This window comes from Eulemur rufifrons, chromosome 23 (assembly GCF_041146395.1).
Source record: "Eulemur rufifrons isolate Redbay chromosome 23, OSU_ERuf_1, whole genome shotgun sequence".
Lineage (NCBI taxonomy): Eukaryota > Metazoa > Chordata > Mammalia > Primates > Lemuridae > Eulemur > Eulemur rufifrons.
In genome coordinates this window covers 11,709,962-11,724,980 of record NC_091005.1, presented here as the reverse complement: position 1 = coordinate 11,724,980, position 15,019 = coordinate 11,709,962, and the positions used below count along the sequence as shown (strand labels likewise).

Here is a 15,019-nt window from a genome sequence, read left to right as displayed (position 1 = left end):
ACAATCAGAAAAAAGGAAAGCAGGAAGAAAAGAAGAAAGTAAGGAAAGAAAATAGGAAAGAAAGACAAAAAGAAAGAAAATACAAATTAAAAATTTTACTGCTATTAATACCTATTATGTTATCCAAATATCACATAATATATTGGTAAGTACTATATACCAAAGAATCTTAGTCTTACTAGATGATTCACATTTATACCAGCTTGGCAAAGACATAAGGCATCTGTCCTCTATACTTTGATAAAATAAATGAGTTGGGTAAGGTAGTCATGCATGTAAGATTTCAAAGGGAATATATTTCAACCAACATCAGCTCCAAATGTATATACTATAACATAAGAAAAATAGGGCTACTCCTTTGCATCTCAGGGATTTTAAGGGAAGATCAAATAAACTAATTAGACTACCATCCCATCTCATTTCCAGAAGAGCATTTAGGTTACAGGAAATAAACAAGTTATTACTACTGTTAACAATACTCTCTAAAAACTTCCATCCAGTATCTATCAGTATCTTCTTCAGGCCACCCTCTGCTTTGTAGAAGAAAGTAAGCCAAGTTGTTTGTTATGTTTCTATATCGTTTCCATAGCAAAGGTCTGTGCCTGCTTAATTTAACTAAAGCTGGAGGGTTAAAGCCTGAAAGTCACTACAGGACAGACTACAGCAACTTCAATAAAAGGAGTTCTATTACCAGTTCTGCTAAATTACTTGGGGGCAGGGGATCTGAATATACTAGACACATGATGGGCCAGTCTTGGTGGTCCACACCTGTAATCCCAGTACTCTGGAAGGCTAAGGAGAGAGGACTGCTTGATACCAGGAGTTTGAGACCAAGCTGAAAAAAAATTAGCTGGGCATGGTAGTATGTGCCTATAGTCCTAGCCGCTCAGAAGCTGAGGCAGGAGGATCTCTTGAGCTCAGGAATTAGAGGTTACACTGAACTACCATCATACCATGGTACTCTAGCCTGGGTGACAAAGTGAGACTCTGTCGCTTAAAAAAAGAAAAAAAAAAAAAGAAGAAGCATGACAATACATTGTAGAGATACTACTAAAAATGCAAAATTAAATTTTTATAACATAAATTTCTTAAAACTGAAAATGTGTATATAGCAACATTGTATAAAGAAATAATCATCACCTGGAAATGGATCTTGGTGGTGTATGATAAAATATAAAGTCTAAAACTGAAAAAGAACTACAAACTTCATTTTTCAAATTTCAGTAACTTTTGGGGTAAGACAAAAAATATTTATGCCTCAATAAAACTTATCATTGTCGGTGCAGTGGCTCACACCTGTAATCCCAGGACTTTGGGAGGCTGAGGTGGGAGAATACCTTGAGGCCAGGAGTTTGAGACCAGCCTGGGCAACACAGTGAGACCCAGTTTCTACAAAAAAGAAAAAAATTAGCTGGGAGTGTTGGCACAGGCCTGTAGTCCCAGCTACTCAAGATGCTGAGGCAGGAGCATCACTTGAGTCTAGGAGTTAGAGGTTACAGTGAGCTATGACTGCACCACTGCACTCTAGCCTGGGTGATAGTTCGAGACCAGCAAGACCCTGTCTCTAAAAAAAATTTTATTTTTTATTTTTTTCTATATTTAGTAGAGACAGGATCTCACTCTTGCTCAGGCTGGTCTCGAACTCCTGAGCTCAAATGATCCTTCTACCTCGGGCTCCCACAGTGCTAGGATTACAGGCGTGAGCCACTGAGCCCAGCCTAAAAAAATTTTTAAAAATTAGCTGGGCATGGTGGTACATGGTGGTACTCCTAATTACTCAGGAGGCTGATCCCACCACTGTACTCCAGCCTGGAAGACAGAGTGAGACCCTGCCCCATCATCCCAAATCATGTAAAACAAAATTCAGAAAGTTAAGACCTACAAAAATCTCTTCCAATCCTAGTAATACAAAATGTATGTTTTTACCAGAGAATTCCAATAAGATCTACTGACTCCTTAATGAAACAGACAATCCTCCCATATTTGGATAAATACTAAAAATTAAAATAATCTGATTAAATACTCATTAAAGACTACATTAAAGTCATTAAAGATTAATTTCCCAGCAACAAGTACACAATTTGGTTTTGTTTTAGACTAAACTGCATCTATTTCTCACTTGTGCATTCTAAAAACATTACGAAGTCTATCCCCCTTCCCTAACATAAAAACACTGTCAATGTGTAAAACCCCCCAAAATCACTGGGAACTTGGAAGTACATTCTTAACATTGCTATATAATTCTATAGTCCCTAACTATAAACTATAAAAGAGAATGAGACTATATATCTCTCTCATCTATCAGTTCAGTTTATTTATTTTTACTTCATTATTTTGTAGAGACAGGGTCTCGCTCTGTTGCCCAGGCTACAGTGCAGTGGTGCAATGACAGCTCACTGCAGCCTCGAACTCCTGGGCTCAAGAGATTCTCCTGCCTTCCAAGTAGCTGGGACTACAGGCACCTACCACCACGCCTGGCTAATTTTTTTAGTTTTTATAGAGACTGGTTCTCGCTATGTTGCCCAGGCTGGTCTCAAACTCCTGGCATCAAGTGATTCTCCTACCTGGGTCTCCCAAAGTCCTGGGATTACAGGCCTGAGCCACCATGCCAGGCTATCAGTCCAATTTAATAATAAAAGAACATTCAGTCTCTATTATACTTTATTGTAAAGTCACCACATTACAGAAAACACAAGCAAGAAGTAGACATTGGCAGTATAGTTCTTTTCTCATATCATTAAAATAGAAAAGGAGTCTGCAAGAGTCAATTGATAACACCCAATACCTATTCATGAATTAAAAAGGCAAAAACAAAAACCTCCCAGCTAATTAGGATAAAAGAACATCCTTAGGCTGAGCATGGTGGCTTACAGGTGTAAGCCACCTGTTATCCTAGCACTTTAGGAGACCGAGGCACAAGGATCGCTTGAGGTCAGGAGTGTGACACCGGCCTGAGCAACAAAGCAAGACCTCGTCTCCACAAAAAATACAAAAATTTGCCAGGTGTGGCGGCATGCACCTGTAGTCCCAGCAGACTGAGGAAGGAGGATTGTTTCAATTCAAGAGTTTGAGGTTGGGCCGGGCGCGGTGGCTCACGCCTGTAATCCTAGCACTCTGGGAGGCCGAGGTGGGCGGATCGTTTGAGCTCAGGAGTTCGAGACCAGCCTGAGCAAGAGCGAGACCCCATCTCTACGAAAAATAGAAAGAAATTATATGGACAGCTAAAAATATATATAGAAAAAATTAGCCGGGCATGGTGGCGCATGCCTGTAGTCCCAGCTACTCGGGAGGCTGAGACAGGAGGATCGCTTGAGTTCAGGAGTTTGAGGTTGCTGTGAGCTAGGCTGACGCCACGGCACTCACTCTAGCCTGGGCAACAGAGTGAGACTCTGTCTCAAAAAAAAAAAAAAAAAGAGTTTGAGGTTGTAGTTATTAGCTATAATGATACCACCGCACTGTAGCCCAGGTAACAAAGTGAGACCGTCTCTTAAAAAAAAAAAAAAAAAAAAAGAAGAAAGAAAGAAAAAGTATAAACTGGTACAGCTACTTTCTAAAATCAGCAATTCCATTCCTGACCATGCACCCAAAAAAGTGAATGCTTTGTCCACCAAAAGTCATGTTAAACTAACAAACAAAAACACACATACAGAACACCTTTATTCATAAATTTCCAAAACTGGATGCAAATCAAATGTCTATGAAAGGACAACACATAGCAAGAAAAACTACAAAAAAACCCAGAAAATTGAATCCCACAGTCACAAAGTTGAATAAAAGAAGCTAGACACAAAATAGGATACACTATACCTGTAAATTTTAAGATTTTTCTTTTTACTGATATATTTTTCTTTTATTTTTAGTTGACCTGTCAGAATTGCACATATTTATGGGGTACAGAGTGATGTTTTGATATGTGTATACTATATGTAATAATCAAATCAGGGTAGTTAGGATATCCACCACCTCAAACATTTATCATTTTTTTGTGTTGGGAACATTCAAAATCTCTTCTAGGTTTTTGAACATAAACAATAAATTATTGTTAAGTATACTCATTCTACAGTGCTATAGAACACTAGAACTTATTCTTCCTCTCTATCTGTAATTCTGTATCCATTAACCAATCTCTCCCTATCCTCCCCTTATCCCTATACTTTCCCACCCTCTAGTAACCAAAATTCTACTCTCTGCTTCTATGAGCTCAATTTTTTTTCTGCTTCTTGACTGAGAACATATGGTATATATCTCCCTGTGCCTGATTTATTTCACTTAACATAGTGTCCTCCAGGTTCATCCATGTTGCTACAAATTATAGGATTCCATTCTTTCTTTATGGCTGAATAATATTTTATCATACATGTTATATCACATTTTCTCTATCCATTTATCTGTTGATGGATATTTAGGTTGATTCCATATCTTGGCTATTGTCAACAATGCTGCAATAAACACGGGGTATACCTGCAATAAACATGGGATACCTCTTCAATATACTGATTTTCTTTCCTTTGGACAAATACCCAGTAGTGGCATTGCTAGATCATATGGTAGTTCTATTTTCAGTTTTTTGAGCAACCATACGGTTTTCCATAATAGCTATACTAATTTATATTCCCACCAACAGCATATAAGAGTTCCCTATTCCTCTCATCCTCACAAGTATTTATTTTTTATCTTTTTGATAACAGTGGAGTGAGATGATATCGTACTGTTTAGATTTGCATTTCCCTAGAGATGTTGAACATTTTTTCATATACTCATTGACTATTTGTATGTCTTCTTTTGGGAAATATCTATTCAGATCCTTTGCCCATTTTTAACTGGATTATTTGTTTACTTGCTGTTGAGTATCTTGTACATTTTAAGTATTAGTCCTTTGTTGGATGAATGGTTTGCAAATATTTTCTGTCATTCTACAAGTTGTCTCTTCACTCTGTTGATTGTTTCCTTTGCTGTGCAGAATCTTTTTACTTTAACATAGTCCAATTTGTCTATTTTTGTTGCCAGTGCTTTGCAGTCTTACACATAAAATCTTTGCCTAGACCAATGTCACGAAGAAAAGTTTTCCCCTGTTTTCTTCCAGTAGTTTTATAGTTTCAGGTCTTACATTTAAGTCTTTAATCTATTTTGAGTTGACTTTTGTATATGGTAAGAGATGTGGGGTCTAGTTTCATTCTTCTACAGATGGATATCCAGTTTTCACAGCACCATTAATTAAAGAGGGTGTCCTTTCCCCAATGCATGTTCTTGGTGTCAATGTCGAAAATCAATCGGCTGTAAATACATGGATTTATTTCTGTGTTTTTATTTTGTTTCATTGCTCTGTGTCCGTTTTTACAACAATGCCATACTGTTTTGGTTACTATCACTTTGCAGTATGTTTTGAAGTCAGGTAATGTGATATCTCCACTTTTGTTCTTTTTCCTTAGTAATGGTTTGGCTATTCACAGGGTCTTTTGGGGTTCCATTTTAGGAATTCTTTTTCTATTTCTGTGAAGAATGTCATCAGTATTTTGATAAGGGTTGTACAGAATCTATAGATTGCTTTGGGTAGTGTGGTGCTATAAGATATATATATGTGTGTGTGTATGTGTGTGTATAGTCCTAGCTACTCAGGAGGCTGAGCCAGGAGGATCACCTGAGCCCAAGAGTTTGAGGTTGCAGTGAGCTATGAATGTGCCACTGCACTCTAGCTCAGGTGACAAAGAGAGACCCTGTCTCAAAAAGGAAAAGGGACCTGAATAGACATTTCTCAACACAAAACATACAAATGGTTAACAGGTATATGAAAAAATGCTTAACAGCACTAATCATGAGGGAAATGTAAATTAAAACCACAATGAGATACCATCTCATACCTGTTAGAATGGCTACTATCAAAAAGACAAAAGATAAGAAGTGTTGGCAAGGATGTGGAGAAAAGGGAACCCTGGCACACCACTGCAGAAATACAAATTAGTATAGCCATCATTGAAAACAGTATGAAGGTTCCTCAAAAAATTAAAAATAGAACTATTGTATGATCCAGCAATCCCACTACTAGGTATAGATCCAAAGGAAATGAAATCAGTATGTTAAAGAAGTATCTGCACTGCCTTATTTTTTACAGCATTATTCATAATAGCCATGATATGGAATCAACTTAAGTGTCCATCAGTGGATGAATAGATGAAGAAAACGTGGCATATACGCACAATGGAATACTATTTCATCATAAGAAAGAAGAAAATCCTGTGATTTGTGACAATATGGATGAACCTCAAGGACATTATATTAGTGAAATAAGCCAAGGACAGAAAGACAAATATCACAGTATTTCATTTGCATGTGTAATCTAAAAAAAGTTGATCTCACAGAAGTAGAGAATGCAATGGTGGCTGCCAGGGGCTGAGAGTGTTGGGGAGATGTTGTTCAAAGGATACAAAATTTTAGTTAGTTAGGAGGAATAAGTTCAAGATATCTATTGTAAAACATGGCGGCTACAGTTAACAATATATCATATTCTTGGAAAATGCTGAGAGAGTGGATGTTAAGTGTTCTCACCATAAAAATTATAGCTATGTGAAGTAATACATATGCTAATTAGCTAGATTTAGTCATTCTACAATGTATATATTCTTAAAAACAATAGGCAGTACATGGTAAATACACACAATTTTATCTTTCAATTTAAAAAAATGTTTTTAAAAGAAAGAAAAAAACAAATTTGAAGTGAAGAAATCCTATAACCTAATTAAAATAGAGATTAAAATAGAGATTTTGGTAAATATATAAATGATTCTACATCCTGCTCTAGACTCTTTGACAGAGGCAAAATAAGGGTCACTAGGGCTTACTTACCATTTTCCAGAACTCTGTGTTGTACTAGGGGAACAAGCCACACTCATGAGTATATGATACACACGGAAATACTTAAAGTGGGCCATAATACATAATATTGTCCACTTTCTTTAGCCAAACCCAACAAGGACTATCCTAATCTAATTTTCTACCTCTTTACCCCAAACCCCTCTGGCTATTAGACCAAGGCTCTCAAACAAAATAGAGACAAAAGGCATGGCAATTAGGCAATGATAATATAGATTTTTTGGTTCTGTTTTTATTTAATGAAAAAAGTAACAAATTATGCAAAATGCATTTGAAGAACATAATTAAAAAGAAAAATCTTTTAAAAACTAAACACACACACAGAGGCCAGGAATTCAGTGCTTATGAGTGTGCCATACTAAAAAATTTAAGAACATAAATTTGAGAAATCAAGAGAGCAAATATAATAATAAAATACCAAATGACTGGAAAATGGAGCCAAAGAATCAAAGTGAAATTCAAAAGATAACTGCAGATCTAATAATAAATTAGAAGCACCAGGCCGGGTGTGGTGGCTCACACCTGTAATCCTAGCACTCTGGGAGGCCGAGGCAGGAGGATGGCTTGAGCTCAAGAGTTCGAGACCAGCCTGAGCAAGAGCGAGACCCCGTCTCTACTAAAAATAGAAAGAAATTATCTGGACAACTAAAAAAATATATATAGAAAAAATTAGCTGGGCATAGTGGCACATGCCTGTAGTCCCACCTACTCGGGAGGCTGAGGCAGGACTACTTAAGCCCAGGAGTTTGAGGTTGTTGTGAGCTAGACTGATACCACGGCACTCTAGCCCGGGCAACACAGCAAGACTCTGTCTCAAAAAAAAAAAAAAAAATTAGAAGCACCAAGCAGTAATCATTCAATAACATGGGAGGTAAGGCTCAAAAAAAAAATCACAATAAATAATAAGAAAATATATTCAAGCATCCAGAGAAAAGAATACAGATATGGAAGATAGACAAAGACAAGTAAACATCTAAATAAACAGAAGTAAATGACAAAACAAATGGAACAAGAAATATATATAGATACACAATACAGAAAAATTTTCTAGCATGAAGGAATAAAGGATCTCAGATTGAAAGAGAACATCTTAAGTACTGGGAAAGACTGACTGACCATCAACATCCAGACATACTCTGGTCAAGTTAATCATTTCAAGTATTATAAAATAATTCTTCAAGCAACAAGAAATAAGTCATTCACAAGGAGAATATAAAAATACTGATGACACCGAAAGTGTTAATCTCCCCTTGAGAAGGGAATCAGTTGTTTCTTTGTTGTTTTTTTTTAAGAGATGGGGTCTTGCTTTGTTGTCTAGGCAGGAGTGCAGTGGCTATTCTCAGGCATGATCACTGCACACTACAGCCCCAGTAGCTGGGACTACAGGCACGCACCCACTGTTACCAGCTTGGTTTTTTGTTTTTTTTTTTGTTATTGTTAAGAGACAGGGTCTAGCTCTGTTGCCCAGGTTGGGGTGCACTGATGCCATTATATCTCACTGTAACTTCGAACTCCTAGGCTCAAGCAATCCTTCCACCTCATCTTCCCAAGTAGCTAGGACTACAGGCATGTGCCACCACTCTCAGCTAACTTTTTTTTTTTTTTTTTTTTTTTGGAGGTCAAACCACTTTATTGAGGGGAATTGGAGACAGGGAACAAACAAGGGCATAGGATGATGAGATCTGTTGTTTTCGGCCAGGCGGGGACTTCCCTGCTTTGCAGAGGCGGAAAAGGGCTCAGCTAATTTTTAAAACATTTTTTTGTAGAGACAGGGTCTTGCTATGATGCCTAGACTGATCTTGAACTCCCAGCCTCAAGCGATTCTCCCACCTGGGGTTCCCAAAGTGCTGGGATTACAAGTATGAGCTTCCACGCCTGGCCCAGCTGTTTTTAATTAAAGGAAAACTGTGGAAACAAACCATGTGGACCCCCAAAAGACTTTTCATTTATGCACTTGTAAATAATTTCTTCCCTGGAAGGTAAAGTCAAAAGAGACAGGAAACTAAGCAAAGAACTTGCTTCCTTAATCAAATTGAAATAAACTCATTTAAAAACAAAATATGACTCTAATAACAAATGGCAAAATTCCTATGTTTTGATTTCCTGACATTTCTTAATACAAATCATGGTAAAACCCATTTAAAATGTAAATCTTTGTAAAGAACTATGAAGTATGTTTAGAAAATAATCACAAAGCATGGCTCAGATAAAAGATGACAATTCATAAATTGTATTTGTTGAAAATCACTTCAGTGTTATTAGTTTCTCTACTACAGTACTCAATGCTGTTAGACAACAGGAAAAAATTTCCACACAGTTCTGAAAGAGAAAAATAGGTGACTCAATATTACTATACACAGTCATTCTGATGTTTGAGTATATAAAATACAAAAGACATTCTCAAACCTCAAAGAATCCAAGGAATATAGAATCCAAAGCCCTCCTTAAACAAAAAACAAAAAAATTTAACAATGAAATAAATAAAAAAGCACTAGTAGTAAGCACTGAATCCAGCTAAATAGAGGACTAAGACTAAACAATTAGTGTGTGGGCTGTAGCTCAAAAAGGAAAAATAGTATATCAACAAAATTCAAGAGGTAGAGTAGAAAAGGGGAAGGAAGTTTAAGAGAGACCATTACTCCTTATTTTTCAGAGCAAGGAGTCAATTTATACCATCTAAATCTGAAACAATGAGTTCAATCTCTCAATAATTTATTTAATCTCTTTTTTTGGCCTTAGATCTTTTAGGAACTCTTAAAATGAAGAACAGTATCTAAGATTCAACTGTTCTTACTTTTACTTTAGTTTCATTTTTGTATGTACTATCCAGGTAAAATTAAAGTTAATATTATGTTATGATTAAAAACTTTACATATGACATAATTTTTAAAACTTCACTTAGTTTTATTTTAGTTCTAATAAAATCAAATAAAAAATTTTATATTTTAATTACAAAAATGTTCAGTATAATCCTACTCTTAAAAAATTCATTCATTTTTCTAGTTATCTATTTAATCTTTCACCAAATATATACACAGAGAATTATCTGGAATGTTAAGTGTTAACACTGTTTATTTCTAAGAGGGATAGATTGGATAATTTATTGCTTTATTTTTTCTACTTTTCTGTATTACTTAAATTTAAAAAATGAGCATATTCATAAATACAATACAGTAACCTCTCTCTTTTTTTTAAATCAAAAAAACAGCTATCTCTTCCTGGAAATTGCTCTTCAAAAAAAACCTCAAAACAAACAAAAACAAAACAACAACCAAAAAAAAACTAGCTATCTCACCAGTGTAAACTTTCCCTAGAGTTTCCCCAGCTGGAGAGTCAGTCCAGGAAGAATATCTTTTAGTCTGGCAAAGAAAATTCAGTGCTGAAGTGTGGCCATAACAGCAAGCACACAAAACAACAGAGGCTCTCTAGTTTTTGAGTTTTCTCTTTTGGGCTCTGTAGTACCTAACTGAATAGACCTGTCTAATCATTAACAGGTATATGGTATCTGCGAAACAAGCCCCAGGTCTCATACCTTCACAATAGGATGTCCCCCAGTAGATGCTTTTACTGCCCCTCGGCTACCTTCAGTTTCATAATGGGCTCGATGATGAGTTTTAGGTTGCACTTCTATTTTCAGTTCACATTGTCCAAAATGAGTTGGTAAAGGCCAGTCTAGTGGAGGTAATGAAGATGTGCTATAAACAAAACACACAAATATGCATTTCATCATGCTATATTATTGCCAAGCAGTGATTCAAATCACTTCTTTGCCAGGACCAACATGTCTTCCTGTGATCTTTGAAACAAAGTATTCCAAAATAAAACTTCATTTCGTAAATTATAACTCTGGTTATGGTGGGTACTTAATAAAACAATTCTTTAATCTGAATAACAAAATCTGTTTTATCTACTTTTTGCTCTCCCATTTTTTTTGAAAAGGACAAAGTCTAACAATTTGTAAAACTGTTACTTTCTCAACTATGCGTATGTAATGACAAAAATAACCAAAAGAATAATTTAATTTCTTAAAGCAAAAGTATACATCTGTGTATGTGTATCAGTATCTTTCCAAGTACCTAAAAGTCTCTCTCTCTGTCTCAGTATCCCTCTCTCCCTCCCTAGTAGGTATCTGTGGGGGTGCTCAGTCTATTGCACATGTTGCTTCCCCCACTTGCTCCTGATCGCTCTTTTCCCTGTATCTCTGAAAAATTGCTTATGTTCAGCAATATATTGCAATCTGAGGTAAAAATTTAAGTTCAGTAGATATGTGGCTGAAAAAATAGCCTATCACTGTAGCATCTCTAAAAGTCTACTTTTTTAAACTTGGTCAATAAGACAATTTAAACATCTTAAAAGCCCAAAGGTTCAATTATATATATTAACATTAAAAATATGGAATAGAGCCAGGTGTGGTGGCTCATGCCTATAATCCTAGCACTCTGGGAGCCTAAGGTGGAAGGATTGCTTGAGCTCAGGCAATCGAGACCCAGTCTCTACCAAAAAAACAGAAGAATTAGCCGGGTGTGGTGGCCATGCCTGTAATCCCAGAGGCAGGAAGATTGCTTGACCTCAGGAGTTTGAGATTGCTGTGAGCTAGGCTGATGCCACTGCACTCTAGCCCAGGTGACAGAGCGGAAAAAAAAAAAAAAAATAGAAAAGAAACAACTTATATATGTCTACAGGTGAAATAAAATTTCTAAATTATTTCATTCCTTCCTTCAATGCCCTAGCCCTAACTCTAAGTCATTCTACTGTGAAGCTCAAAGGTATTAATCTTTTTTATTATATTGGCATTATACAGAAAAAGGTATTAACTTTTAGTAGTCTGAAATAACTCAACTTCTTCAACTCTCATTTGACTCTGTACTTGTTCTGTAGGCTTAAGCAAAGCCCTAGAAAGAGTTAAGATAAATTTCAGAAGCAGAGCAATGAGTTTAAAGGTGTCTTTGATACCATAACTCCACACTGTTTTTTTCTAAAGATCAGCATTCAGGTATAGTCACATTAATGAAAAGCATTTAAAAAAAAACCCCCTAACAGACACAACTCCATGTGGGAATTTAATGTATGATAAAAGTTGCCTTTTCTAATCAATTATAGACTAGATTCTTTTTTTGTTTTGTTTTGTTTTGTTTTTAAATGGGTACTTGTAAGTAATAGATTGATTCTTTAAATGGTATTTTGACAACTGATAAGCCATTTGGAAAATAATGATTATGCTCTAAAATGCCATAAAGGAAAAGACAAATTTGAATACATAAAATTTAAAAATTCCTCTATAACAACAAAAAAACCCATAAACTTGAAAAGTCAAAAGAAAAAAAAAATTATGGAAAAAACCGCTTGCCACAATATAACACAACAAATTTCATTCATATGTTGAGCTCTTAAAAATAAAATAAGCTTACTGCCAATTAGTTTTTTTTGTTTCTTTTTTTTTGAGACACAGTCTCACTCTGTTGCCTTGGCTAGAGTGTCATGGCATCAGCTTAGCTCACAGCAACCTCAAACTCCTGGGCTCAAGCAATCCTCCTGCCTCATACTCTCGAGTAGCTGGGACTACAGGCATGCACCATCATGCCTCGCTAATTTTTTCTATATATTTTTTAGTTGTCCAGCTAATTTTCTTTCTATTTTTAGTAGAGACGGGGTCTCGCTCTTGCTCAGGCTGGTCTAGAACTCCTGAGCTCAAACAATCCACCTGCCTCGGCCTCCCAGAGTGCTAGGATTATAGGCGTGAGCCAACGCGCCCGGCCTCCCAATTAGTTTTATTAGTAATTTAATTCATACTATAATCCATCTTTTACGAGAAACTTTTCTAGATAAGAAAATTCCTTCTAGGGATCACTAAGTATAATTTATTATTATCTGTAATTCATTACCTATACACTTTTAAAATTATATTTAGCCCATCTAAAAATACTTTTAAGACTCAAATGAAAATAAATATGAACTTTAAATTATTTGTCTGGTAGAAATTTTTTCAAACAAAAAAGGAAGAGGAGGAGAAACAGTCACACCATTACATATAGATAACGTAGTAACATGCCACCAATGACCCGTAAGGATGAAAAATGACCAGCAGCCATTTCCATCAACTCACCGAAATATGGGGGTGTGGCCAGGCTTTGGTTTGCTCCAGGTAAAGGGTGAAGGAACTGAAAGAAATTGGTCACCAGATAAATCTTTCTTTAAAGGATACTGAGATCCAAGGGCATCATCTATTGAAGTTTCCCGGGATGGTGATAAACTCCCTTGGTCATCTGAACAGAGCTCTAATTTTCCTGGTAGTATGGCAGCTTGATCTTCAGAAGTCTTCCTTGTTTTCAGAGGGATATCAGTCTCTGCACAGTACTGAAATGGAAAAAGCGCAGGGCCAAGGCCTGATCCACTATGGACAGAAGTATTGAGCCAGGTATCTTCTGTCACACTTCCCCTGGGAGAGTGACCAGGAGAAGGAACAGGTGAGTGATGGGGTGAAAGGGACCCAGCGTAACAAACTTCAGCACTGGAGTGCCGCCGCTTCCCACAGGGGGAAGTGGGCCTCGATGAGGGTCCTGAAGCTGGCCTGGGGCTCAACCAATTCTCATCAGTGATACTGGATCTAGGAGAATGGCAAGGAGATTGCCTAGGTGACAAGGAGTGTCCAAGTCCATACTGTTGATGCCAGGATTCTTCTCCAGGGCAGCCCCCTGGAGAGCCACCAGGAGAAGTCAGAGGGGATCCAAGAGTAAACCGGGCTGCAGCTTCATTCAACTCCGAGTCCACATCATCATAAATGTGTGAAAGAGATTCACAAGAAGATGCATCTGAGAACCAGCTCCTAGAAGAGATGCTGCTGGCAGGACTAGGACTAAGGGAAGACTCCCGGTAGGATGGCTCAAGAGGAAGATAGAGATGATCTCTAGAAGGCCTTTCCAAATATTCCCTTTCTGGATCATTTATGTGTGGGTCATCTTCATGTGCATCTATTTCTTGATGAAAGTTAGGAGAGATAGATGTAATTTGAATACTTGGGCACTCAAAGGGTTTGGGACCACTTAATGGGCTATACCTAGATTCAGGAATCTCACAAGTTCCTTCATAGTTTTTGTGACCTTGGAGCTGAAACGATGGTGACAAAACAGAAGAGTGAGACGGTAATCCATGATGTGGTAAGCAAAGTGGTGAATTTAAAGTAGATGGAGGTGGATCTACATTAAAGATGTAAATGGATGCACAATCATCTGGCTCAAGATCTATGGGGAGGAAGGCAAAAAAAAAAGTCAACAAAACAAATTAGAAAACTTTAGATGTATAAAATATCAAATGAAAAGTAAATAATAATAATAATCTTGAGAGAAAAAAGTGGAACATAAAATGTATCTCTTTAGCTCCAATAAAGAGTTGGTGTTTTTTTTAATGCATTTGATTATTTCTGTAGATATATGTAATTATTACATATTTACACATATATGTCATTTTTCTTTATTTCTACATTTTCTAAAATGATAATCAGAAAACATTATAATCTAAAAACAATAAATGCTTTTATAAAAGAAATAATCATATCCATAATTCTAAATAATACTTATAGAATTATAAAATGATATAATCGTATCAATTGGGCCGGGCCTCATTTGGGATTTGTAGGTTAAAATGAAGTAAAGAATGAAATAGAGCCTTCCAAAGGCTATTTTAGTTATGTGTATACATACTAGGTTTATTAACAAAAAGGATTATAAACTCAAACTCAGGAAACCTAGACTCTAGTCTACCTCTGCCATTAATTGTGACCTCAGGATATGGCTATAAAAGGAAGGAGTTTTTTTAGGGTAATACAACTGTTCTGTATATTGATTGTAGCAGTGGCCACGTGAATTTACAAGCGTTAAAATTCATAGATCTGTGAATTTTAGGTGCCAATTTTAAAAGGTGCCAATTTTACCGTATGTTAACTTTTTAAATTTTAAAAACCAAAAAAAGAAAAAAAAAAAAGGATGAGGGCATGTCAATAATATAGAAACAAACCCAAAAAGGCTCCCAATAGCTAAACCTTGAAAAAAACTGAGAAAGAATAAAATAGATAGTACTGAATTATGACCCATAGAAGCAAATATCCATGAGTCCATACTGTGATATAAACAATTGAGAAAATTAACGAATGAATGAT

The 15,019-nt window shown here is 36.3% G+C and overlaps 1 protein-coding gene across 4 annotated transcripts in view; it reads right to left on the bottom strand.

The window, feature by feature from the left end:
- NFATC3 (nuclear factor of activated T cells 3) overlaps positions 1 to 15,019 on the bottom strand; it is a 102,644-nt gene that overhangs the window by 60,955 nt on the left and 26,670 nt on the right. For 3 of the 4 annotated variants that reach the window (XM_069456313.1, XM_069456312.1, XM_069456314.1), the window contains exons 2-3: positions 12,971 to 14,105; positions 10,400 to 10,562 (exon numbers count right to left, since the gene is read on the bottom strand). In XM_069456313.1, coding sequence (XP_069312414.1) covers positions 10,400 to 10,562; positions 12,971 to 14,105 — 1,298 coding nt within the window. Of the gene's footprint in view, positions 1 to 10,399; positions 10,563 to 12,970; positions 14,106 to 15,019 lie in introns of those variants that run through there. The other variant, XM_069456315.1, reaches the window with a different exon arrangement.